This window comes from Lissotriton vulgaris, chromosome 7, assembly GCF_964263255.1.
Source record: "Lissotriton vulgaris chromosome 7, aLisVul1.2, whole genome shotgun sequence".
Taxonomy (NCBI): Eukaryota; Metazoa; Chordata; class Amphibia; order Caudata; family Salamandridae; genus Lissotriton; species Lissotriton vulgaris.
In genome coordinates, this window is record NC_141695.1 from 1,777,291,108 (window position 1) to 1,777,318,909 (window position 27,802).

The window sequence follows — 27,802 nt, forward strand, 5'->3', positions numbered from 1 at the left end:
GAGGTCGACATGCTCGAGGGCAGGGGTCCCTGAGGGGACGGAGGACGTGCAATGGTGGTGTGTGGTACTTGCAGGACTGGACTCAGGCCTGGTTGGGCCGGGGGAGAGCGGCCCTTCATGTGGCCTGTCCAATAGCGGGACACCCTGCTAGATTTGCCCACTGAAAACCAGAGATCCTATCCCCATATGAAAGAAGCTTTAATGACCAGGTATGGGCTTACCCCTGAAATGTATAGACAGAAGTTTAGGGGGTGTACTAAGCGGCCTGGGAATACGTATGTGGAGTATGTGACTTTTTTTTGCAGAGCACTGGATGGTTGGGTGAAGGGTAGCAAAGTGAATGATTTTCAAGGTCTCTTTGATTTAATTGCATGGGAGCACTTGTCTGATCACTGTTTTCCTGAGCTACGCCAGCACCTGATTGATAGCAAGCTCCCCCACCCCCAAGGCAGAATGGGGCCCCGACAGGTAGACCTGTTCCAAAGGGGCCCTTCAATTGTTTCAAATGTGGTGACCCGGGGCACATATCCAGTGACCCCAAGTGTCGCCTGTTTGGAAAACCAGCACCCACTGGTGCTCCGCCCCGACAAGTGACTAGTGTTCACTTAGGAGAAGAAGTGATGGTCCCGGGGGGTGGAGATCCTGTTCAGATGACCCTAGTCTCACTAGGAGACAGTGAGATGGTCCCTACAAACGACCTGCCTTCTAACACTAAGAAATATGGGCAGGTGGTGACCATCAATGGTAAGAAAGCTGAGGCTCTTAGAGATACAGGAGCCAGTGTGACTGCAGTGAGGCAGCACCTGGTGTCTCAAGAGCAGGTTGTACCCCATGCCTACTGTAGGGTTATCAACGCTGATAATTCAGAGAGTCAGTGTCCGATGGCTCAAGTTCCCTTCGAGTGGGGGGGGGGTCTCTGGTACTCTGCAGGTTTGTGTGAGAACGGCCATGCCTGTAGACTGTTTGCTAGGGAATGACTTGGAGCACTCCCCTTGGGAAAAGGTGGAGAAGACGACTCACCTGAAGATGGTGGGTCTGCCTGACTGGGCGTGCGTGACCACCCGGTCAATGGCAGCCAGTAGGGGTGATCAAGAGATCCTGGGGCCTGAAGGAGAGGCCCAGGAACCGGCCTTAGGGAGAAGGCGCAGAAGGCGCAGGGGGCGTGGGAAACCGGCCCCTGAAGTTCCCACGGTCCAGGATGAAGCAGACCTTGAGGGGGATGCCCTGGAGCCTACTGGGGGACAGATTGCCGAACTGGGGGACCTGCCTGAGCTGACCCATTGGCAGCAAGAAGGAGGACCCTCCAGGGAGGAATTCTGCAGGGAGCAGAAAGAATGCCCTTCTCTCGTGGGTATGCGGCAACAGGCTGCAGACCAGGCCAATGGTGTTCAGGCCAAAACACATTATGTGTACTGGGAGAATTACCTCCTGTATTCAGAGCCTAAGGCTGCTGAACCTGGGTCAGCCCGTGTGCTGGTGGTACCCCAGAAGTTCAGAGCCTTCCTACTGGGACTGGCTCACGATGTGCCTTTAGCAGGACATTTGGGGATGGACAAGACCTATGACAGGCTTGTCACCCACTTTTACTGGCCCCAAATGCACAAGAGCTCAGATGCTCATTGTAGGACCTGTCCAACTTGCCAGGCAAGTGGGAAGAGCGGAGGGAAGAACAAGGCTCCCCTCCAACCCTTCCCTGTGGTCGGTACGCCATTCCAACGAGTGGGTATTGACATTGTTGGGCCTCTGGACCCCAAGACAGCCATTGGCAACAGGTTCATCCTGGTCTTGGTGGATCATGCCACCCGGTACCCTGAAGCCATCCCTCTGAGGACAGTGACGGCCCCCGTGGTGGGGCGTGCACTGATGGGAATTTTCTCACGAGTAGAATTCCCTCTAGAGGTGGTGAGCGACAGGGGGACCAACTTCATATCCAAGTATATGAAGTCACTTTGGCAAGAGTGTGGTGTAACCTACAAGTTCACCACACCTTACCATCCCCAAGGAAACGGGTTGTTTGAGAAATTCAACCGAACCCTGAAGGGCATGATCTTGGGCCTGGAAGGTCCAATGAGGCGTAAGTGGGACGTCCTCTTGCCATGCCTGCTCTTTGCATACCGCGAGGTGCCACAGAAGTCCCTAGGGTTCAGCCCCTTTGAACTGCTGTATGGTCACCCCGTGAGAGGACCACTGAGTTTGGTAAAGGAAGGCTGGGAGCAATCTCCCAGGAAACCTCCCCAGAATGTATATAGCTACATGCTGGCCTTCAGAAACCAAACCAGGCGCTTCAGACAACTTGCTGAAGCAAATCTGGAAGCCAGCCAGGAGGAGATGAAGCGGTGGTACGACCAGAATGCCACTCTGGTAGAGCTTCAGCCTGGACAAGAGGTGTATGTCTTGGCCCCAGTGGAACCCTGTGCCCTTCAGGATAAGTGGACAGGTCCATTTGAGGTTGTGGAGCGCAAGAGCCCAGTGACATACTTGGTGGACATGAAGACGCCTCAAGCCCCACTTGAGAAGGTCCGAAGTGGGCATGTTGTTGGCCACTGATGATGGAATGGAAGAGGAGTCTGAGCCTCTTCCTGACCTCTTAGTGGCCTGTGAGAAAGATGGGTCAGTGGATGGAGTTAACCTCTCACCCACCCTGACCCCAGAGCAACAGGAAGACTGCCGCCAATTGCTGGAGCAGTTTCCAGATCTGTTCTCCCTGGTTCCTAGTGTCACAGATTGGTGCGTCCATGATGTGGACACAGGAGACAGCTTACCTGTGAAGCATAAAGCTTACAGAGTGACTGACAGGGTCAGGGCCTGCATCAAGGAGGAGGTCTCCAAGATGCTTGCTCTTGGGGTGGTTGAGTCTTCCAGCAGTCCTTGGTCCAGCCCCGTGGTCTTGGTCCCAAAGGCTGCTGCGCCGGGAGCCACACCTGAACTCCGGTTCTGTGTGGACTACAGAGGACTCAATTCAGTCACCAAGACTGACGCGCACCCCATCCCCAGAGCTGATGAGCTCATTGATCGGCTAGGGGCTGCCCGGTTCCTCAGCACGTTTGATTTAACTTCTGGGTACTGGCAGATCGCCTTGACCGATGGGGCAAAGGAGAGGTCAGCATTCTGTACACCAGATGGGCATTTCCAGTTCCGGGTAATGCCATTTGGAATGAAGAATGCCCCTGCCACCTTTCAGAGATTGGTCAACCAGGTGTTGGCTGGGCTGGATGAGTTCAGTGCCGCCTACCTGGATGACATCGCGGTGTTCAGTGGTACCTGGCCAGAACACCTGCGACACCTCTGGGAAGTGTTGATGGCCCTGCGCAAGGCAGGCCTCACAATCGAGGCAAGCAAGTGCCAGATTGGGCAGGGTTCAGTGGTGTACTTGGGACACCAAGTGGGGAGTGGCAAGGTGGCACCCTTGCAACCCAAAATTGAGACCATCCTGGCTTGGGAACCCCCCAAGACCCAGACTGCAGTGAGAGCCTTCCTGGGGCTCACTGGGTATTACAGGAGGTTTGTCAAGGGCTATGGCACTATTGTGACCCCCTTGACAGAGCTGACTTCTAAGAAGCAGCCCAGGAATGTGATTTGGACTGACACCTGTCAGAAGGTTTTTGACACCCTGAAGACTGCCATGTGCACGGCGCCCGTGCTCCTGGCTCCTGATTTCTCCAAGGAATTCATAGTGCAAACAGACGCTTCAGAGCATGGTGTAGGGGCTGTTCTCTCACAGATGACTGAGGAGGGCTGGGACCAACCTGAAGCCTTCATCAGTAGGAGGTTACTTCCACGGGAAAGTAGGTGGAGTGCAATAGAGCGAGAAGCATTTGCTGTGGCCTGGGCGCTGAAGAAGCTAAGACCCTACTTGTTTGGGTCTCACTTCCGAGTTCAGACGGACCACAGGCCCCTCAGATGGTTGATGCAAATGAGGGGTGAGAACCCGAAACTGTTGAGGTGGTCCATTTCTCTACAGAGTATGGACTTTACGGTGGAACACCGCCCTGGCACAGATCACGCCAATGCTGATGGTCTGTCCAGATTTTTCCACCTTAGTGATGTGGACTCCCTGGGGAAGGGTAGTTCCCCCCACATTTCAGCTGGAGGGGACACGTGTTAGACCTGGCACCTTGGCGTGAGTTTCCCTTCCACTTTTTGCTGTTGTGCCTCAGATGTTTTGCTGGTTTCCGCTACTCAGGGCACTGCGCCACGGCCAACCCGTGCCGCAGTGCAAGTGCTCCCTTCTGAAAATTGTACATGTGATTGATGTCCATGATTGGTTCATTGTATTTACTGTTAGTCCCGACTAAAGGGCACCAGGAGTGCCAGGGCTTGTAAATGCCAGTACTGCTAGTGGGCCTGCAGCGCTGGTTGCGCCACCCACAGAAGCAGCCGAAAAATGTGTCTAGGGTCTGCCATTGCAGAACCTGCGTGCAGTCTGGTACTGTCATGCTGGCTGGGCAAGTGCACCTTCCCTTAACTTCATATTAGTCACCCCTATGGTAGGCCTGAGGGCAGGGTGCATTGTAAGTGTAAGGTAGGACAAGCCCTGATGTGTGTGGCATGTCCTAGTAGTGAATTACATCCAAATTCGTTTTTCACTATTGCAAGGCTACCTGCTCCCCTTAGGCCAGAATGGGCTGCTGGAATTATTACACTCTATAATCCCAGCAGGCTCAGAGAACATGGTAGAGAGTCATGTTTAGTATGCCTGAACTCAGAATAATAAAATACTTCTTTTAGTAAAGTTTATTTTAATATCCTGGGTTTGCAAATGCTACTTTTAGAAAGTCAGCATTTGCTTGTCTAACCATTTCAGCCCGCCTCTGCTCTTGTGTGTATCTGACTGTCTGGGTGTGTGAGTGACAGGGCTGGGAGTTGACAGGTTGTGAATAGCAGGATGACACCTTAGTGGGTGGTGGGAGTTTCCCCTGAATGATGCATCAGGATGTGCTCTGCCTCCACAATGCTGGCTCCGCCCCCCTGGGGAGCAACTGATGACTCAGCATGCACCTGGCCAAGGAAGGACCGAAGCTTGTCAACAAAGTGCTCAAGCTGCCCCTGTCTTCACAATGCCGGCTCCGCCCCCCTGGGGAGCGGCTGATGTGCCTGCCCTCACACTGAATGCAGAAGCAGAAGTACCCACCACAAGTGCTCAGGGACTGAGAACAGTTATGCAAAGGCCCCCCTGGCCTGTAAGAACAAAAGAAACTGGGTATAAAAGTAGGAGCCCTGCTCCTTGTAAATTAGATCCTGTTTGCGCTACAGAAGGAACTCTGCCCGAAGAGAAGGACCTGGAAGGACAAGGAGGAGTGCTGTCTCTGGCCTGTGTCTGGTGCCTTGCTGCAGAAGGAGAGGAAAAGAAGAGACTACAAGAGACTTTTGCTTTTTGGACTTTGTGCCAAACTCTGCTGAAAGATCTCCAAGGGCTTGCCTGTGAACTTGCCCCCTGACCAGCGCCCCAGGAACAGTGGGCGATGCCCCTCTGAATGAAGCTGCTGCTGGCGTGTGCTGTGTGTCTCTACAGCGCCGAGTGAAGGAGACTTGAGAGCGCTGTGCCCGCCGCCACGCTCTCTGACAATTCGTGCAGCCGTGTCCCTCCCCCGACCACCGTGACCGTGGCCTGATCGTGTGCCAGCTGCAAAGTGAAGACCGGCCCCACGCTGGTCCGAGCGCCGTGACTGTCCGCGCCGTGCCGCGCTAACAAAGGAAAGGGAGGACCTGCCCGGTCCAAGCATCGCCGCCTTTGTGCCCCCGAGGTACAGGCTGCCCCGTAAAGATCGGCGCTGCCTAGATTGTGCCCTCGCAACTCGGGCGCTGAGACCCCCTGGCCCCCGCAGCTTGGAAGTGACTCGCTGCCGGGCGTCGCCTGATCTGTGCACCGCACTCCGTGAAGTGCACCCCCCCTCAGCCCCGCCTGCTGCAGCCTCTCCCCTTCGGAGAACGAAGTGAACCTTTTCGGAAGAGCCCGTGACCCCATTGAGCACCGCCGCCCGCCCGGGAAGCAACGCGAAGTGGGACAACTCCTCCTTGAAGCCGTCCGCTTCAGAAATCCAAGGTACTGTGCTTTTTGTCCTCACGGTGCGAGCGTCCTGCGACCTGAGCTCGCACCGCGCTGCCTGCTTCACAGCCCGAGCCGCCCCGGAAACCGAGGCTTGCACTGCTCCTGGTCCTCGAGGCCCACGCGGGAAGCGTGAGCTTTTGCCGGCCGGGCCCGATCTCCTCTCTGAAGCGAGCGGAGACAGCGGAAAGCGCATTGAGGCGCTACAAAACACTGAACCTTGCTAAAACTGGGCAGAAGGCCCAAAAGCTTGCATATTGCTAAGAAAGAACTGTGGCAACCTAATCTAAAGTACACTGGAACCGTTTTAAAGTGAACCAAGACTGTATTTACAAGCCTGCTTGAAATTATATAAAGAATATATATTTTTACAAATACAGTTTGGTGTCATTGTGTGGTGGGTTGGTTGTGATGGTGTAATATTGCACATGTTTAACCCTATGTGCCCCAGAGATTAGCCTAAGACTGCTTAAGCCACACTACCTAGAGGGTAAGCAGAGGTTGTCTTGAAGGTAACCCTCAGCCCTGACGAGGAAGAGAGAGTCCCTGCTTGTCGCCAGTGCTGCACTGCGCCAACTAGAGACTCCCCCTTCCTACAGCAGCCTTGCACCGTGGTGCCAGGGTGCGTCTGCTGGCAGCATTGTACAGTGGTGCCAGGGTGCGTCTGCTGGCAGCCTTGCACCGTGGTGCCAGGGTGCGTCTGCTGGCAGCCTTGCACCGTGGTGCCAGGGTGCATCTGCAGGCAGCCTTGCACGATGGTGCCAGGGTGCGGAAGCAGGCAGCCTTGCACCGTGGTGCCAGGGTGCGTCTGCACGCAGCCTTGCACCATGGTGCCGGAGTGCGGAAGCAGGCAGCCTTGCACCATGGTGCCAGAGTGCGGAAGCAGGCAGCCTTGCACCGTGGTGCCAAAGTGCGGAAGCAGGCACCCTTGCACCATGGTGCCAGAGTGCGGAAGCAGGCAGCCTTGCACCGTGGTGCCAGAGTGCGGAAGCAGGCAGCCTTGCACCATGGTGCCAGGGTGCGGAAGCAGGCAGCCTTGCACCGTGGTTCCAGGGTGCATCTGCAGGCAGCCTTGCACCGTGGTGCCAAAGTGCAGAAGCAGGCAGCCTTGCACCATGGTGCCAGAGTGCGGAAGCAGGCAGCCTTGCACCGTGGTGCCAGAGTGCGGAAGCAGGCAGCCTTGCACCATGGTGCCAGGGTGCGGAAGCAGGCAGCCTTGCACCGTGGTGCCAGGGTGCGTCTGCAGGCAGCCTTGCACCGTGGTGCCAAAGTGCGGAAGCAGGCAGCCTTGCACCATGGTGCCAGAGTGCGGAAGCAGGCAGCCTTGCACCGTGGTGCCAGAGTGCGGAAGCAGGCAGCCTTGCACCATGGTGCCAGAGTGCGGAAGCAGGCAGCCTTGCACCATGGTGCCAGAGTGCGGAAGCAGGCAGCCTTGCACCGTGGTGCCAGGGTGCGCCTGCAGGCAGCCTTGCACCGTGGTGCCAGGGTGCGTCTGCTGGCAGCCTTGCACCGTGGTGCCAGAGTGCGGAAGCAGGCAGCCTTGCACTGTGGTGCCAGGGTGCATCTGCTGGCAGCCTTGCACCGTGGTGCCAGAGTGCGGAAGCAGGCAGCCTTGCACCGTGGTGCCAGAGTGCAGAAGCAGGCAGCCTTGCACCGTGGTGCCAGGGTGCGTCTGCAGGCAGCCTTGCACCGTGGTGCCAGGGTGCGTCTGCAGGCAGCCTTGCACCGTGGTGCCAGGGTGTGTCTGCTGGCAGCCTTGCACCGTGGTGCCAGGGTGCATCTGCTGGCAGCCTTTCACCGTGGTGCCAGAGTGCGGAAGCAGGCAGCCTTGCACCGTGGTGCCAGGGTGCGGAAGCAGGCAGCCTTGCACCGTGGTGCCAGGGTGCGTCTGCAGGCAGCCTTGCACCATGGTGCCAGAGTGCGGAAGCAGGCAGCCTTGCACCATGGTGCCAGAGTGCAGAAGCAGGCAGCCTTGCACCGTGGTGCCAGAGTGCGGAAGCAGGCAGCCTTGCACCATGGTGCCAGAGTGCGGAAGCAGGCAGCCTTGCACCATGGTGCCAGAGTGCGGAAGCAGGCAGCCATGCACCGTGGTGCCAGGATGCGTCTGCAGGCAGCCTTGCACCGTGGTGCCAGGGTGCGTCTGCTGGCAGCCTTGCACCGTGGCGCCAGGGTGCGTCTGCTGGCAGCCTTGCACCGTGGTGCCAGAGTGCGGAAGCAGGCAGCCTTGCACCGTGGTGCCAGAGTGCATAAGCAGGCAGCCTTGCACCGTGGCGCCAGGGTGTGTCTGCTGGCAGCTGGATGTTTTTTTTGAAGGAAGGGAAGGGACTCCTTATTGCACAGAAACAGTGCTTTTTGTCCTCAGTACTCCTCCTGCAGCGGCGTACGGGTTTGGCGCTTCCACAGGTTTACAAGCTCTCATAAATCTGGGGAAGCCTCAAAATCCATGGATGTTGGTTGGGTGCGCCCTCCGACCCACGGAACACCCCCCAAGCATAGAGTACGGCAACACAGCCGTTCGTTCTGCCTGGGCTTACGCACCCTCCGCAACACCCACGGAACACCTCCCAAGTACAGCGTACGGCAACGCAGCCGTTCGTTCTGCCTGGGCTTACGCACCCTCCGCAACACCCACGGAACACCTCCCAAGCACAGCGTACGTCAACGCAGCCGTTCGTTCTGCCTGAGCTTACGCACCCTCCACAACACCCACGGAACACCTCCCAAGCACAGAGTACGGCAACGCAGCCGTTCGGTCTGCCTGGGCTGACTCCATATCTATGAGGCCACGCAAAGCCAGGCAGGGCGGCTTCACCTGCACTTATAGAAATGATTTTGTAGTTTGTGCCGCTGGAGCACCACAAAGAGGAATGCTCGGGCAGCGCAAGGGGCTTATAATCTGCCCCTGAGGGCAGTTGGAGCCGTGGTGTCGGCATTGCCACAGGAGGTCGAAGCCACAGAGCTCACTCGCGGAGGCTCTGTCGAGGGCGTTCGCGACTGCCGGCGCCCCTCAGTGCACTCCCGCAGGTGGACACATGGAGCAGGGGTGGGTGTGTTCTGTCTCCAACATGTATGTTTATTCCAAGGCATGTGCCATGTGCTGGTGGGGATCTTATAATGCATAGAGTGAATTAGAAGATGTCAATATCTCTATTAAACATCATCTAACCATTTCAGGGACGGAATAACTGCAAATGCACCAACTGGAACCTCCTGGACCAGTCTGCAGTTCCAGAACCGGAAGTTCAGGCACGTCTCGGCAGACCTCGGCCTGATCTGGGCGATCACCACCGATCAAAACATCTTTAGATGTCAAGCTTAGATCAGAGGCAAGAAGAGGGATCCTGGCTCCTAAACACAGATCACAAAATCCGGAGAGCCTTTGCCGTCTGTCTTTGGGATGAGTGGGCACTTTTTGATTAAACCTCTGTTGCACTTAAATACCTCTCTTGCATCTCTCTCTCTCTCTCTCTCTCTCTCTCTCTCTCTCTCTCTCTCTCTCTCTCTCTCTCTCTCTCTCTTTATATCTCTCCCTCTCTTTCTCTCCCTCTCTCTTTCTCTCTCTCTGTGTTTGGCTGTCTCTCCCTCTCTCTCCCCCTCTCTCTCTCTCATACAAAACACACTGTCTCTATTATGTGCTTAAATACTCCTTTATGATCACTCTGTCTTGTTGTCTCTCTCTTTTGTTCTGCATCTCTGTCACTCTACAGGTCTCTGCTCTCCCTCTACACCTCTCTCTCTCTCTCTCCTTCCAGCTCTCTCGCTATCCCTCTGTCTCACTCTTCCTCTCAGCTCTGCCTTTCTACTCTCTTCGTTTCTCCCCCACATTTCTCTCTTCTGCTCTCCCTCTCCATCCCTCTGCTTTTCTGCCACCCAGCCGCGCCCTTCTCTCTCTGTCAATCTTTCTCTTTACTTCTGTTATCTTTCTTCACATGTCTTCCCTGTCCATGGCTACTCTCTTTAACATCTGTACTGCTTTGTTCATATTAATGTTCAATTTCTGTTTTTTGATCTATGCAATCAATTCAACAATGTGTCCTCGAATTCAACATCTAAGCACCTCAATGAATCATAAATAAAATTCTGCATCGCAGCCTCCTGCCGTCTCCTCACTTCCTTGCAGTCACGTCCATGGACAGATTCTAGAGCCTACCTCTGAGAAGAAACATCTCTGAACCACCTTCAACTCTGAAGAAAAATGTTTAACTCTTTCATTCCCACGTTAAAGGACCTTCTACATCAAGGGTCCACGGTGCTTAATTTGTAAAATAGGAAGTCCAGGTGCTCAAATGTTTGTCGGAGGCCCCACCCACTTTCCCCAGCTCCACTCACTTCCTGCCCTGGCTCCACCCACATACTCTATCGGCTCCACCCACATCATAAACTGGCACTGCAGAAAGTCAGATGTAATGCCCGATCTGATTTTCAGCAAGGGATCCTTCTTCCAAGGAAGGCTTTGATCGGAGGTTCCTCTGCCCCGTTAAACTTCAGAAAAAGATGAAATCAAAAGCGCATTTACAGCACATTTTTGGAATAAATTAGCTAAAATGACTAATGCATTGCAAAGGGACATGTACTGGGGTGTGTCCTATTTAACAGAGTCTGATTATGTGGCATGGGACAATTGTGGGCAAACACACACTGCAGAGGGAAACACTATTCCTGTCATTTGGAAGGGCCGGAGACTATTGCAGGCTTGGTACTCATCTATTGTCTGATTGGCACAGCTTGTCAGTGCTAATAATGGCTCATGGAAAAGAAGCAAACCCAGACTTCCAAATAGTCCATGACTGATGGGGAGGGGTTTTCTGGGGACACATGGCTCATTAGTCCTCTGAAAGGATGTTGGTATTGGGGGCGACTTTCCCTCTATTGGAATTCCTGTATTACTTTGTAGGAGAGGGACCCAAAGAGCCAAAGGGGTAGGGTACCAAAAGACAAATGTCAAAACAAAATCTCCCCTTTGGGTAAATTTTCCACAGCATCCACATTTATATACACAACATTCATTTCAAAGAGGAGCAAAGAGGAAAATATAAAAAATATAGTAGCTTCATAAAAAGTGTACAGTTTATTCAGATATGAGTTAAAAACACAATACACAATATAATTTGATAAAAATTAATACAATAGTACATGTAAAAAATATACACAATTGGGAAACAGAAAAAAGGAAAGTATGATTCCTATTAAGCTGAGGCAGATACAATAATCCAACACACAATCCAACTCTAATACATGTATGACTATCTTGGTTACAGTTGTTATTTCACAGACTTAGCGTATCGCTACTCAAGGATTGCATCATCGACGTGTTTCGGTGGGCATATATTTTAAAGAGCCAACACCTTTTTCAGGATGAATTATATGAATCCCACAAATACATTAAATATCTGAAATATAAGAACAATACAAAGTATAAGATACATATTTATAAAATTAGATAAACACAGACATTTAAAAATAAACAGAATTATATTTTTACAAAGCCTCAGCGCTCCAAACTTTATCACCCTACTCACATTCATACACATGTTCAACTTTTTGATCGCATTAGCGTATCATAGGAAATCACAGAAAACAGCATTACATTTCGGAAAGTGCATATAAACATCGTTAGACTAGATCGATGTATGTGTACCTCCTTGGTATGCTGGGTAAAATATATGCCCACCGAAACGCGTCAATGCAATCCTTGAGTAGCGATACGCTAAATCTGAGAGGGCATGAAAGAGCTAAAATTGGATCACAAACTTCAAAACTCTTCTGAAGAGGGGCCCAAAAAAATCATTTGGCCCAGGTCCCCCAACTTCCTTCAGATGTCCCTGGACTCTGACCCTTGAGCCCTGACCTGTATGGAATAGAAGTGCTGTCCTGGAACCCGCACAACATTGGACCCTTTCACTTGCACGTTTCTCGCTCACCTGTGCTGTGTCGAAGACACTGACCTATGTACATTTCACGCATGTCTGTACAGAGGAGGGTTAGTTCCTTTCTTCACAAAATGCTTTTAATTCCAGTCTCCACTCTCCAGGTACCTATATGTTTATGCATACTATCTCATGTATATAACCCGATTCTTAGATTATGTCACCATTTAAGTCATATACATCTTTCTGGGGTTAACGGTGATTGACTTATTTAATGTTATAACTTTTCAATTGTTTGTGTAAAGCACTTTTAATATATTAAAATAAAGGTGGGATGATTATGCCCTGGGTGGGAGTGGCGCTCACTCTTGCCGGTGTATATAATATAACTATTTTTTAGTATATGGTGCTCAAGAAGGGGGTAATTGTGAGAAAGTGGCTCTATATATACTGGGCTAGAATGAAGTACAGTGTGTATAGAGTCCACCAACCCAGAGGTATAACAGTGGTTTAAGTCCGCACTGACCTTACTCTCCAAAGTGGTATCTTGGTCGAGGGTATACAACCTTTAGCACGCATTTTTTACAACGCACTACCATTACCACGCATCTTTTACAACGCATGCCATTACAACGCATAGCGCTTTGGGGTGATACGACATAGGGAATGGATAGTGAATAGGTTAATTTACTATCCAATAACCTTCCCTAGTGTCCACAGGGGACTGGTGTTGGAATAGTAAATTTAACTATTCACTATCCAGCACCCAAAGAACTATGCGCTGTAAAGGTATCGCGTTGTAAAAAATGCGTGGTAATGATATGCATGGTAAAAGTGTGCATGCTAACGTCATACATCCTTGGTCGAGCAGTAAGGTAGTACCAGAGGACAGTGTAAAGCATTTGTTGTACACAATCAGTCAGCAAAAGGTTTCACACACTCAAGGACTGAACTCCAGGCCAATTGTTTTTATATCTACAGATATAGGTGTTTTATTTTTTGAACCAACAGTTTATAATATACTTTTCTTGTTATGAGTTCATCTTCACAATGTCCGACCTCGGCACCTCAGTATGGCCGTGTGGGTGACCGATGGGATACACCGATTACAAACAGGTGTCAGCGCTATCCAGTATACATAAAGCCCTGAGGAAGTCGCAGGTCTCTTGTCCTGTTTGACGAAACACGTATTGGCTGGAGCTGCAACAAGAGAACAAGAGAACATTAAATTTGTCTACATATACCATGCTTGCTTCTCCACTATAAGTGATTAACTTAGAACACTGTATGTGTGCCTGGGCCTGATCTACACTTTTAATATATTGCCCACGTTCGAGCTATAGAAAACGAACCCCAGCTTTGCCCAGCACTGTCTACTACACTCCGTCATACCCCCAAATGGGCTCAGCACATGCCCCTGTGTTTAGCCATGTCTTCTATCCTACGTGATGCCCCAGCTGTGCCCAGCACATGCCTCCATGATTAGCACTGTCTTCTAGCCTCCATCATATTCCAGCTATTTCCGGCACAAGCCTTGGTGCTTAGCACTGTCTTCTACCCTTCGTCCTACCACAGCTGTGCCTTGTACATGCCTCAGTGCTTAACACTGCCTTCTATCCTACGTGATGCCCCAGATGTGCTCCCCGTTGTGTGTGCAAATTGTTTAACTGATGTGACCATGTAGAGGGAGACCAGAGCCCTCTGCAGTCCTCTTCAGAGACTGATCCGATTGGGCTCCGCTGCAGCGTATTGGCAATGAACTAATTGGTTTGTATTCTCTACTGTCTGAAGACTCTTCATTTTTGGGAAGGCATATAGGTGGTCATGAGGGACCGAGGGACCCATTTCGGGCCACTTCCTTCATTTGGCGCCGAAACAGGGACTCCATCAGGTGTCCCTTCCTCACCTGTAATTGGGTGTAAGGAGGACGTGGCTATGTCTGGTCGGATAGGCGGATCAGGGTACCCTGTATGATAGAGCCTTGCACTCGCAGCTGCCCGCCTGTCTGTTCGGGCGAAGTCTTGTCCAGTGGTCATCCTGGCTGGGGTCCTAAAAGGCAAAACTGTTAGAGCAGACCGTTTGGTTCGTAAGAGTCAGCAGTGGAGAATAATTTTGCTTGACCTGTGTGCACCAGGTGAGTTTGTCTTGATTTTTTGGGAGCTTTTGACGCCGTACTGAATAAGTTTGAATGTGGTCCTGAGACTCTCTTCTTTGTTCAGTTTGCATCAATTTGACAGGTCTGCAGACCATTTTGAGGGGTGTGGAAATCTAAAAATAATCTACTTGTCCATGGGACAAAATGCAAAGTAAATCTACATGCCCTGTAAGACAGTCCACTTGTCCCACCTATTCCCAAATCAATATTGTGGGATGACATAAAGCCATTGATGAATTTTTGTTTTAATAAAACTGAACAGTGAAAACTTGACTTTATTGCTGACATAAGTGATATTCTCCTTAAGTACTGAAACACAACAATAATTTATCTTCAATAAATCAATCAAATGGCACTTGTTAAAGCGCACAGCTGCTTCGAAGGTAGGGTCACATCGCTCTAGCAGACAGTAAAGGCAGGCCAAAGTAACAAGAAACTAAACTGAGTCAAATAGCCAGGTTTTAAGTTGCCTTTTGAAGATTGACCGAGTCAATTAACCGTAACAGAAAAGGGAAGACTGTCCGTAATTTTGCAGTGCATACAGTAAAGGGGTTGCCGCCGTGACGAGACTTCAGAAATTTTGGAATCCGTAAAAGATAACTATTGTTGGATCTAAATGCCCTCTTTTGATTATACCGAGACAGTCTATTCAGCAGATAACATGGAGCCTCACCATGATAAGCTCTGAAAGACCACGTTAGAGCTTTGAAGTTGATTTGCTATTCTATAGGAAGCAAGTGCCGATGTCTCAAATGTGAAGAAATATGATGGAGCCTCGGAACTCTCCTGATTAGTTGTGCCACTGCATTTTGAATTAGAGGTGTGGCGCAGCGGTCAGGGCGACTGACGCTGGACGCTGGGGATCACGGTTCTATCCTGGGCTCCGGCGGCAGGGGTCTACCCAGCACCATGTAACTCCGGGCAATAGCTCGCTTAATCTTCCCGACTGCCCCAGCACCTTGACACCTTCAGGTAATTGTTCGCACTTTACAAATACTGGACATTTACATTTACATTAGCTAAAGTCTGTGTATCAAATATGCAGGAAGACCAAGGTAGAGACTGTTAAAGTAGTCCAGATGGGATGTAATTAACCCGTTGCATGCTAATTGCGAGCTCAGCTCGTCATGAGTCACGGTTGAGATGCACTCATGACGAGCTGAGCTCGTCGCAGCCGTTGGAACGGGCTGATTACCCCGCTGTGCTGAACGTTCGAAAAATGGGTGCGGGCGTGACAAGCTCAGCTCGTCATGAGTGCAGCTCTGCTGTGCCTCATGACGAGCTGAGCTCGTCGCCGCGCGCGGTCCCCCTCACCCCGCACACGAGGTGAAAACCCCCCCGCAGGGAAGGGGTTAAAGAATGAGCTGTTTTCCTAGTTTCTTCAGGAACCAGATCAAGAAACTTCTTAATCATTTTCATCTTCAAAAACAGGCGAAATCTGTTTAATTTGCGATTTAAAATAGAGGGTATAGTCAAAGATAATGCACACATTTCTTGCAGACCTGGTATGATTAGGGCAGGCTCGGCATGCCACCATATAGAAGGTGATGGGGGCCATTTTGGTAAAAAACAAAATTAAGCTTTTGTCAGACTTTAGTTCTAATCAATTTTTACCAGTCCAAGTTGCGACTGCGCTAAAACATTCTTTAAAATTGTAAAAAGCTGCACTTACTTAAGGTATGGCAGTTTGGATATACTGGTCCAAAACGCAAGCCGAACCCTATTTGCGCATCCATCCATGTTGGTTGTATGTGGAAATATCTACTGCAGAAATATCATGCTGCCAAAATATTGAGCACCAAAATGTAGTGTCTGGAGTTAAGAATAGTAAATCTTCACTTACCAATTATCTTCTCAAAAAGTTGTCCCTCAATATTTGGTATTTGATATTTGAAAGGCGTAGACAAATTTCCCAGACCAATTGATCCACAGGGCATTCCCCAGCGTTCCTGTCTGGTAGTATCTTGATGCAAAGCTTTGGCATTTTCTGTTTTATGCAGCGGCAAACAAGTCGATGCTGGGAGTACCACATTGCTGAAATAAGTCTAGTACCACATTGTTGTGCTAAACCCACTCATGATTTTCTTGCAGGAGTCCGCTTGAGTATTTTGGACACTTGGGAGGTGTACTGCTGTGATCGTCAGGCCCCTGGCAAGAATCCACTTCCAGATCACCTGAGACTCGTGGGCTAAGACTCTGGACCTTGTACCCCCCCCCCTCGCTTGTTGAGTTAGTACATTGTTGTTGTGTTGTCAGTTTGAACAAGCAGGGACGAGGTGTTGAACGAGGGAAAAAAAGCTTTTAACGGCAGATGGACTGCCCGAAGCTCCAATAGGTTGGTGTGGTACGAAGTCTCCGATTCTGACCATTTCCCCTTGATCTGGAGGTGGTCCATGTACGCTCCCCAGCCCAGCAACGATGCGTCCATAACAATAGTCTGAGGAGGAATCTCCTGATGGAAAGGAGTGCCCTGGAGTAGATTGGATGGGGAGTGCCACCATTTGAGAGACCACTCCTCTTGGAGGGATAGTTGTATCCTGTCCTCCCAGTTCCCCGTCAACTGATCCCATTGATCCTCGAGACATTCCTGCAGAGATCCCATATGCAGACGGGCATTAGGTATGAGGAATATGCACAAAGCCTTTGAGCCATGGGGGGAGGCAACTGTTGTTACTGTTGAATGAGAAGCTTTCATGAGCCTCTGACACTCTAGAAGGATCGATAAGCGTCTCTCCCCAGAAGGAAACAATTGTGCCTTTACGGTGTCGATTAAAGCACCTAGATAATGCAAGTTCTGTACTGGGGTGGAGATCGATTTGTCTCGGTTGATCTGAAGCCCCAATCTCTGTAAGAGGTTGCAAGTCCAGTTGAAAGGAAGTTGCGCCTCCAGAGGGGAGGAAGCCTTGATGAGACAGTCGTCCAGATATAGATAGACAAAAACCTTGTGAGTGCAGAGATGGGCTGCGACTACTGCCATGCATTTGGAGAATGTTCTGAGTGCTGACTTTAGCCTGAAAGGAAGGACCCAGTACTGGTAATGGTCCTGTCCCACCACGAACCTCAAGAATGTGCTATGCTTTCTGCCAATTGGAATTTGAAAGTACGCGTTTTGAAGGTCGATCAGACAAAGTCAATCTCCTTCATGTAATTGGGGGTAAATCTGGTGTAAAGCCAGCATCCTGAACTTTTCTCACCAAATCCATTTGTTGGCTGTCATGAGGTCTAGAATGGGTTTGAATTCTTGTTTTTCTTTCTTCTTGACAAGTAAGTATCTTGAATAAATTCCTTGTCCTCGTTGTTGTTGAGGAACTGGTTCCACCGCCAATTTCTGTAAAAGAATGTTGACCTCGGCTTGTAAGAGAGGAAGCTGGAAATTCGGTTGCTTTGGAGGGATGGATGGTGGAGGACTGGTGAACCACAGGCAATATCCACTGCGCACAATATTCAGCACCAAGAGCCTTTTTTTATGTTTCGCCACTCTATCAGTATCTGGGGAAAAGAAGGGGGGGAAGTAACGACTCAGGGCTCTGGCCCAGCAGGCTGTTTACTCCCTTGAGGGTGTTGCTGGGTTGGCGTCGCTGATACGACTTGTAAGGTTGTTTCTGTAGTGACTGAGGCCCACCCTGCTGTTGACTCTGGTACCATGAGGAAGAGTGACCTCTCTGGGAAGAGGACAGTTGTTGGAAGGCCAACAGACTTAAGGGTTTCCATCTCCGCTTTCATGCGAGTCATTGCATTACCCGTGAAGGATCCAAAGAGAGTAGAACCTGAGTAGGGTAAGTTCAGAATTCTTTGCTGTGCCCCTTGCTTGAGAGAGGTGAGACACAGCCACAACTGCTGTCCGAGACCTATCCCGTGGCTGCACTCGTGAGCAGCTAGTAGTGAAGTGTCCGCTGCCACACTCGCTGAACCCAAAAAAGAAATGAAAGTCTACCTAGTGGTCTTTGGTACGATTGATGCAGAAGCTGAGCAATCTTTTGGGGTCCAAGTGATGCAGTCTCTCTTCCTTAGAAGGGTAAGGTGGGGGATGAAAGCCAGCACGGTGATGGTTTGACTGACATGGAACGATTCACAACTTTCAGTAGAAAGGATGCCCTAGTTTGAAAAGCAGCTGATCAGGAAGGTGATGTATGCTAGAAGGACACACAGAGCCAGAAGCTCACTCACACACCATGCTGAGGTATGAGCAACAAGGAGAGGCGCCATAGGGAAGAGCTTGAATGGAGTCCACATCAAATAAGTGGGAAGAGAGTGAGGTCCGATTGTGCATCACAAAAGGAGAAGGGGGAACCAGATGCTGCAGCCCTTTCAAAAATCAGTGATTTAAATAATGAATGTTAGATCAGGCAATCACAGGAAGGCCGAAAGGGATGAATGATAACCTCTAACTGTGCCCAAAGCAAGACCTTGCCAGGGGAGGGACAACACAAACAGGACATCAGACAATCAAGCCTGGAGGGGATCAATTTGACGTGTACTGCTCCGAAACACAAACCTGTTAACAGCGACAGGCACACAGTCTTTGTCAATGGAATACTGGCTGCCAAGATGCTATTAACTACCTCCGCAGGTAGATCAAAGGCATTCAACTGGCACTGCTCAATCTCAAAACATGAAGGTGAAGATTGTGAAGGTCAGGGTGGAGAACCCGGCCTTTCAGCTGCAACAGCATGCCCTCCCAGAAGAGCAGCCTTATTGGAGGGCAGCTGCTCAGGCCCAGGAATCTGTAATACCATACACTCCGTGCCAAATTTAAAGAGGACATGGGCCCGGTCGGTTCTGATCTTCTTGCGAACTATGGGCAGGAGTGCAAAGTGAAAAGGCGTACGGGTTTCCAGAGTTACATCTGAGATGAAATGAGTTAGTGAGACACACCTTGCAAACTCCAATGCTCGAATTGAGCGTGCTTGCTTGTGGTAAACAGATCGAGCCACCGATGAAGGGGCGCATCTCAGAAGGAATCCGTTTTAGAGTGAGTCCCAAGGATGACAGGAGGTTCACCTTTCTTCAACAACCAGCCTGTTTGTCCAGACAGGAGAAGATTGACACCCCGGGCCTCCGAAGGTGTGCTACTACCATCACTTTCAGGAACACCCGAGGGGCGCTGGTGAGATCAAAGGGGAGAACAGTCACCCGAAAATGCTCCTGTCCAGCCACAGGTTGCACCGATGGGCCGACAGGACAGGTATGTATGTGGACATAGGCATCCTGAAGGGCTATATTCAGCTGGTTGAAGCCTGCACCACGAGGCTTTCTGGAGAAGGGTGCTGTGACAAAAAGGCCGGTTAACCTGGAAGAGGTGTGAATTGCTGTCTTTTTGCGGGGTACACATAGAAATCATTCCTCAGGGAGTTGTTGTTCTGTATTACGAAGACCCTTCAGATCTCGGGAATTAGCTTGTCCTTCCTTGAGGTTGTAGGTCTAGTTGTGCTTACGGGAAGCGGTTGGGAGGCAGGGCTTTAGTCAATTATCTTTGCATGTAGGCGCGCAGCAGGGACGCGCGCAGCCGGTGCGCCTAAGGTAAGCCTGTCTGTGCCCGTCCGCATCTGTGCCGCGGCCAGCGCTGGCCACTTTGTCAGCTGTAGCCCAGGCAAGTCGTTTTCGGTTAGTTTTCTTACATAACTGAAGGATACAGCTCCTCATGTCGACAGGCATGGGACCCTACATATTTACAAAGCCCAGTATGCTATTTGTTCTAAAAAAAAAAAAAAAGAATTTGACCTCTCTCCAGAGATTCTTTCCGATACATTCCTTACTCCTATAGTTAAACAACCTTTTCCTGAGGGCTTATAAACACCTATAAATACTTTTAACCCTTAATAAACAGTCACATGAAGTCATTGATTAAATTAAGGATTCCCAATTAGACTTTTTGTTACAGAATCCGGGTGCAACCCAGACATCTTTTCAGCTCTTCCCAAGGGGTGCACTATTATTAGTCCTGATAGGTCAGGAGGCTGTGGAGGGGGTCTGGCGATACTTTTTTGCAAACCATTTCAATGTTGTACCTTTGATATAAACTCAAAGGAGCAGAGAATTTAGGATTCTGCTTTCAGATTAGTTCACTTCATTACAATCTTTTGCGGGGGGGGGGGGGGGGGGGCTTCTATATCGTCCACCAGGCGGAGAACCCTTATTTCGAACTACTTTGGATCCCCGTCTATTGCAAAAAAAAAAAAAAGTGACCATTCTCAGAGATTTTACTTCCCATTTTAAGACTTTAGATGATTCCGAAGTAGTCACCTAATTGTATATTCTTCAAATACCCAGTCTTACGCAGTGTCTGGACACACCTTACCCGGAATCTCTTCCAATGACTCCGAGTTCATATTTGACGCGCCCATTATTCAATCCTGGACGGATCACACTTCAATTCCGTTTCAATTTAAACTCAATATCCATGATTCTGTGACGCCTAGTACGACATTTGATCTTTTTATCTTACGGAAATGGAATAAGATGAGGACTAATCCGAATCTGATGAACCAACCAGCCTCAACTGCGCCGGGTCTCACTGGAACATCGGACAATGACCGTAAGTCCTTTAACAACTGGATTCCAAACACAGCTATGGAACTAGTGCCCAAACTTCAGGCCAGTAAACACAATTTAATCCCCTCTGCTTCCTGGTTTTCCTCTAAAGTAGCAGAAATGAAGCAGCATTGTAAACAACTCGAACGTAAGTGGCGCCTGGTTTATAAACCGGAAGCCTTGCTTTGTTTTAAATCTGCTCTCAAGGCATATCACAAATTAAGGCCACTAAGAAAGTGTACTACACCAGGATAATTGAAAAAGCCCATTATGACTCAAAAACAATATTTAAAATGTCACAATCGTTCCAATACCTCAAAGCCCTGAATAGGGAAATACATCCCCCCCAAGATCTTTGTAACCAGATCTGTTTTTTTAAGGTCAAAATCCAGAAGATACAACAAGGTTTTCCGCTCCATACCTTAACCTTCGATCAAGCCTCTGACTATACTCCGATTCCGAATGCAAGTATGGACACTGTTCAGGAAATCTCTCTTGCACAGTCCCACCAAGCTATTCTTTCATGCAAGTCCAGAGCTGCTGTTGACCCCTGTCCACCGTCCTTTCTTCATAAGGCTATAGAAGTAGTTAACCTGATGATGGACCAGATTCATCATTTATCTTTGTCAACAGCAGAAGTCCCCAATACTTGGAAATTTAGCTCTGTGAAAACCCTTGCATACAAAAAGAGGTATAGCAGCTCCCACCAAGTTATCAAATCTTCGGCCTATCTCCTTACTACCCTCCCGGAGTAAAATCTTGGAAAGGATTGTTAATGGGCAGCTTACTTCATATTTGGAGGATCTGCATTTACGTCATCCCCAACAATCTGGTTTTAAGCCAAAATACTGCATGGAGTCAGCCTTGCTGGAGGTTTATGGAACTATCAAAAGGGCCCTGGATGCTGGAAAAATGCAGGCTTGATTTTAGTGGATCGCTCGGCATCATTTAACAACATTTTGTGTTGTGCATTACAAAACAGAGGAGCTGTTGGGGTCCTCTTCAGCCAATCTCCCCCACATTTCAGACTAAAGACCTCGGGAGGACGGGGGCAGGTGGGAACAACACTAAACGCCTGGAACCAACTGGCAAATGTCCTCTTGATTATAAACGCGGCAGCATTATTCCAGAAAAGTCTGAAGACTTGGCTTTTTAATGCACCTCTTTGAGCGACAGGATGCTCCTGTTTGTTGGAGTGACAGATGCACTTTACAAGAATGCCTCTCGATCATTCATTAAATGGCGCCAGGCAATCTGTCTGTCAACTGAAGGGCCAGTAAAAGCCTGAGCCCAAGCCCCTAGGAAGGCAACTGTCAGAAGCGAAGTATGGTAGGGAGCTGGAGGCCAAGGATTGCAGCTGCCTGCGCATAACCATAGTGTAGGAGGCAGATTCTTCGATGGCTGGCCCGGGAGGAAAGAAAAGAGAAGTCTACGGGGCGGTGACTACTCCATCAGCCTCCTGCAAGTCTTCATACGAATTGTCCTCAGCAGAAGGCTGATCAAACTCTGAATATTGACACATTTTTTGAGAGAGAAGAAAAATCAAGGTAAGGGTATTTGAGAGAAAAGGAGAAGCTTCGGATCCAAATCCGGTGGTGAGGAAGAAAGTAAGTTACTTGCCTGTCACTGCGGTTATCCAGTATTGGTATCTTTCATAGATGCACATGTCTGAATCATTACCAGTTGTCAAGATGGGAGTCCTGCGGGGAATGATTCAGGCATGTGAATCTATGAAGGAACCCCAATACTGGACACCCTGACACCGAGCTCCACCTGCACCGAAGACCAGCCCTCCACACTCCACGAGATCTGCGTGGCGCCCTTCTGCTTGTGTTTTGCTCGACGCATTGTCCCGGTTACTGGCCAGTTGGCTAGTAGCCCTGTGACGACAATCCTTTTGAAAATCCATCACTGGTCTGGTTGCTCCAGACTGGCACTTGCTTCCCTGAAAAGGTGAAGTACCTCAGACCCTCCTGGTCTGCACCAGAAGCTCTTTGTGTATCCTGCTTGGGTTGCCTTTGCTTAGGCTTTTTGGCTCTTGAAGTCGACCCCTCCATCTACGAGAACCTTCGTGGGACAGCTCCTCTCCAGCACCTGGTCGTCCTCAACGCCTCCTGGTCCGCGTGTCTGCAAAGACAAGCTTCACAACAGCACCTGATTGCTCCTCGAAGACGTCTGGTTCCGTCCTGGTTCAACCCGGTCACTGGCAAGTGACTTAGACTCTGTACCCTGTGCTTTCAGGTCTTCTTCAACTCCGATCCACCCTTGGATCCACCCGGACATCTTCATCGTGGTCGCCTGCAGCATCTTCTTTCAAGGCTCCATAGGAAACAACGAGAAAACCCGACACACTTTGACACCTATGCACCCGCAGCCTGTGGGTGAGGTACCGCAAGTACTTCGGTGCTCCTGTAGGGATTGACTATCCTAGTGTCTAGTTTTGTTAGTTGTGTAATCCTAGTTAGACCGGAAGTGCCCTAAATCTTCAATTACTTATTTTACGTTCCTATTGACTTTCTATTGACTCTCGCGTGAGTGTGCTGACACTGCACGCGCCACCTGTGGGCCTCCTACTCCTAACCTAAGGGTCAGATAGTGTAGCCCCAGCGATTCCCTAGGCCCTTGGCCTTCTCCTTTCACAAGTTGTGGTTCTTATACCACTTACTTAGTATATGGTTTTACGCGCCCCTAGGGCCTAACTGTAAATTGTGCTATTTAAAGTATTTCTAAGAGTAACTTGTTATGTGCTTTTGCCTCTGACCTCATAAAGAGTTCAGAGGAGTGTGTTAGTGAATAAATACATATACATTTTATATATATCCTGTGTGGTGTCCTTTCATTTGATATTCAAGGGGTTACGTATGGTAAAACAGCTGGCTTTACACGCCCTCAAGAGTCTTTTAGTCTAAGACTTTTCTGTCCACACTACCACTAGGATAGCTGGTCTATAAGGTTGACTTTACAACCATCACCATAAGGGTTGTTTGGACTGGTGCAAGGTGATCACTAGAAGTAGTGAGCACCATATACCAGGCCAACTTCTCACAGAGTGCATATCAGGGAAGAGAGCATCAAGTTAAGGTCCCACTTTGACATGATGAGGGGGGGGGGGGGGGGAGAAACAAATTATGCAACACAGTGAAAAATCGCCTAACAACTGGAGACTTAAACAAGGAAAGCTGACCAAGAATTCACAAAAAAAGCGAAAAGATAGGCTTTAACTGTATCCAGAGCAAGGCCTTGCTAGGCTACGTACAAAACACACAAAAAATGGTCAGATCATTTGGCATGGAGGGCCAATCTGCCATGTGCTGCACCAAACCACAAACTTGTCCCAACAACAGGAGTGTACAGTTTATGGAGGGTAGCCTGGCTGACAAAATGATATCAACCATCTCCGAGTAAGGTCGAAGATGTTCAGCTGTTGCCGTTCACTCCACACATGAAGGTGGAGAATGCAAATGCATGGGTGAAGAACTATGCCCTGCTGTTGTGACAGCAGATACTCCCAGTAGGGGCACTGATCAAAGGACAGATGCTCTGGTCCAGTAGTTCTGGATACCACACTGCCCGTGCCCAATGAAGAGCCACTAGGATGATTTGGGTCTGGTCAGTCCTGATCTTTTTGAGTACTTGGGTCTGGAGTCATATCATTGAAAAGACATACAGGAGTCCCAGATTTCACTCTCGGAAGAATGTGTCGGCAAGCAGGAGACCCCTTGGAAACTCCAACAAACAGAAGTGCTGACTTTCTGCGTTCCCAGATCTGGTAAAAGATCAAACCAAGGTTTTCTCAAATCGAAGAAGAAACCTTGCACCATCCCCGGATGCTATAGTCACTCATGATCCACTAGGTGCTAACGGCTTAGCTTGTCTCCCCTGGCATTCAACGATCATGTCAGCTGGACCACCAAGGAATTTTCCTGGTGGTGAACCGCCTGTTTCCAGAGGTGCAAAGCATCCTGGAACAGGGTCCATGACCCCACCCGCCCTGTTTGTTTCAGTACCACTTGGTGGTGGTCTTTTCCACAAGCATCTGTACCAGCCCTCTATTGATGGACAAAAGAAAGTCTTTCAGTAGTAAGTACCTCAGCTGCAGAACGTTCATATGAACTGGGACACCACTGGAGAGGAATCTCCACCTCTCCACCTTGGCTGCCCCAAACCAGGAGCGACTCATGGGTCACCAGTGTCTGCTCTGGCTTGGGTAAGCAGAGGAGCTTGTCACTGACCCAATAGCAGTCTATTTACAACCACTGAAGACTCCTGCGAAATATTGATGTGGTTGGACTGGTCTCCTTGATGTGGGCCCTCTGCGACTTCAAGTCCCACTGCAGTGCCCACATATGGCAAGACTGCTTATGCCTTCTTTCGTGTTCGCCAGCATGAAACCGGAGACCATCATTCCCAGTAGTCTAAATGTCCAGCTCACTGAAATCAAGGACCAAGGTTGAATGAGTGGTATTGAAGTAAAGTGGCGGGGTTCAAAGTAGCGCATCTTTTCAGTGTAATATGTGGCGCTAAGAGTGTTAGCTCATATCCTGTTAGCCGTGCACTCGTAAGGTATTGAGTCTTTGTTTGGTTTAACAGGGCATCTACTGCGTGAGGGACTAACACCAACAATTTGTGTGATAACACTATGCCCTCCCTCTGCCGTATGGCTACTGCTGTTGCTGCTACCGCTCGAAAACACCCAGGCAACCCTCGTGCTACAGGATCCAAAATGGCAGAGAAGTATGCACATGGTCTCTGCTTATCCCCGTGTAATTGCACTAACACTGACAACGCGCACCCATCATTCTCATGCACGTACAATGTGAAAAGTTTCGTGTAGTCTGGTGTACCTAACACAGGTGCGGAACAAAGGGCCTGCCTCAACTGCTCAAAAGCTTTCTGACATTCATCTGTCCACTCAAGAGGCATCGGTGTAGCTTTGGACAGTAATGCTAGCAGGGGTTTTATGATATGTGAAAAACCCATGATCCATTGTCTACAAAAGGACGTTAACCCTATGAAGGCACGCACATCTCTCTGCGTGCGGGGGACTGGTGTGTCTAAAATTGCTTGAATTCGATCAGATGTTAATGCACGCCCCTCCTTAGACAACAGATGACCGAGGTAGGTCACCTGTGGTCTGCAATATTGGAGCTTTTTCTTGGAAACCTTGTGATTGTGCTGTGCCAAAAAGGAAAGCAACGCAAGCGTACTCTGTTCACATTGCGCATAGGAGTCAGCGGCAAGCAGAAGGTCATCCACGTACTGGATGAGCGCAACGCCAGACTGCAATTTAAAGGAATCTAGTTGCCGTTTCAAAGCCTGGCTGTAGATGCTAGGGCTTTCAGTATATCCTTGGGGAACACGACAAAATCTATACGATTTATTATTGAGTGTAAAACCAAACAGGTATCTGCTATCAGGGTGAACAGGGATGGAAAAGAACGCATTCTTTAAGTCAATAACGCTAAAGGTGGTGGCCGTCGGTGGAACCAGGGTAAGCAAGGTCGTGATATCAGACACTACCGGGTATTGGGGAATGACAATTTTGTTTATCTCACGCAAATCAATAATAAATCGATAGATCTTGCCATCTGAGTCTCTCTTAAGAATCGGTAGAATAGGGCTGTTACAAACATTATAAGGGACCTCCTCCACCACCCCTGCAGAAATCAAATCCTGAACAATATGTGTCAATGCAATTTCACCTTCTCTCGAAATCTTATACTGTGGCACTCGTGGTAGAGGGGCCCCCTCCTTAACAGTAATGTGTATTGGTGGAATACGCATCTCTCCCACATCCGTATCTGAGGTCGCCCACAACTTGTGCGGTAGAGAGGCCAAAGCAGGGATGTCTAAAATGGCATAAAATCTGTCAGGGTCAGGGTAATTGTCATTCAGAATAACCCGCACTCCCTCTGGAGCGCAACGTATTGTCGCTCGAAAATATTTAAGCAAATCAATGCCCAGGATATTGTCTGGGGTATGGGGAGATAACAAAAATTGGCCAAAACTAAAGTATTTGTCAATGCATAGTGCAAGGGGCTTGGACAATGGGCTGGGGGAGGGTGTGCCATCAAACCCTACACACGTAATCATTTCGCCAGACAGGGGAGCCCTCGGAACCAAGTTTTTCGACAGAGCGCTACGAGTAGCCCCTGTGTCGACTAGAAATTGATCAGTAGAACCCAAAATACCCGCTGTTACATATGAACCTTGCTGATCTACCGGCACTTCAACTGATTCCTTACCCCATCCTACGCAATCCTATGCATGCACATAATCCTGGTGTTCCACATTCTCTCCTTCCGAAATCTGATATTGATTCCGTCTATCAAACGTATTTCGTTCGTCCTGGCCACGGCCCCTCTCCTCAACCTGTCTACGATCACCTCCGCCACCTCTCGTTCCCGTATAACCTCCTCTTGACCTTCCACTTCCTCGACCACGCTGACTACGCTGTTCACGAAGTACCGGACAATCTTCGGCCCAATGCCCGAACTCCTTACAATAAGCACACTGATCCTCCGCAATGTCCGTACGACCATACGATGCGTTTCCTCCACCTCGTCTACCTCTATCATTCCCTCTACCCTGTGTTCCCCGAACCTGCGCCAACATCACCTTCGTTTTCAATTCCTTCGCTTTTTTCTCTACACTTTCTTTAGCCTCCACTTCCTGCCGCTCATAATACTGAGCCATAGTTAACAAGGACGCAGGGGTCGCCGTGGCCCAGGAACTCTCACTCAACTTCAATCGCTTTGCAATCTCTGGTAGGAGATTAGCTACATACTTATCTACAAACAAATGCCGACCCGTATCGTCAGTTAAAGATTGACCACTGTAATCATGAAACGCCTCCTCGAAGCGTGTAAAGAAATCTGAGACCGTTTCATCGGGTTTCTGCTTGCACGACGTTAACATGGTCCAATCAATCTTTTTGGAGGGAACGAGCGTTTTTAATTTATTCAAGATAGCTGCCGGAAGGTCTAGACTTAACTGACAAGGCTTACATGCTGGTTCTCTATCCAAATCTGCAGCATTTATTTCTTTCCAAGTCCCCCCCAATATCGTTTCATCATTATTTTTACGAATTTGCCTCCACATATCAGGTGGTAAAATTAGTCCAAAAAACAAATCTATATCCACAAGAGTCATCACACAAGACGATATAGCCCCCTCCACCCCCTCATAAAATGCCGCCGGATT

At 49.5% G+C, this 27,802-nt stretch overlaps 1 protein-coding gene across 1 annotated transcript in view; it reads left to right on the plus strand.

The window, feature by feature from the left end:
- The window catches only part of LOC147706661 (fish-egg lectin-like), a 67,409-nt gene extending 57,268 nt beyond the window's left edge, over positions 1-10,141 (plus strand). Inside the window, exon 4 of the mRNA XM_086929114.1 lies at positions 9,221-10,141. Within this exon, the coding sequence (XP_086785240.1) occupies positions 9,221-9,365 (145 nt within the window). The 3' untranslated portion in view covers positions 9,366-10,141. The remainder of the gene's footprint in view (positions 1-9,220) is intronic.
- Positions 10,142-27,802: the final 17,661 nt, after the last annotated feature.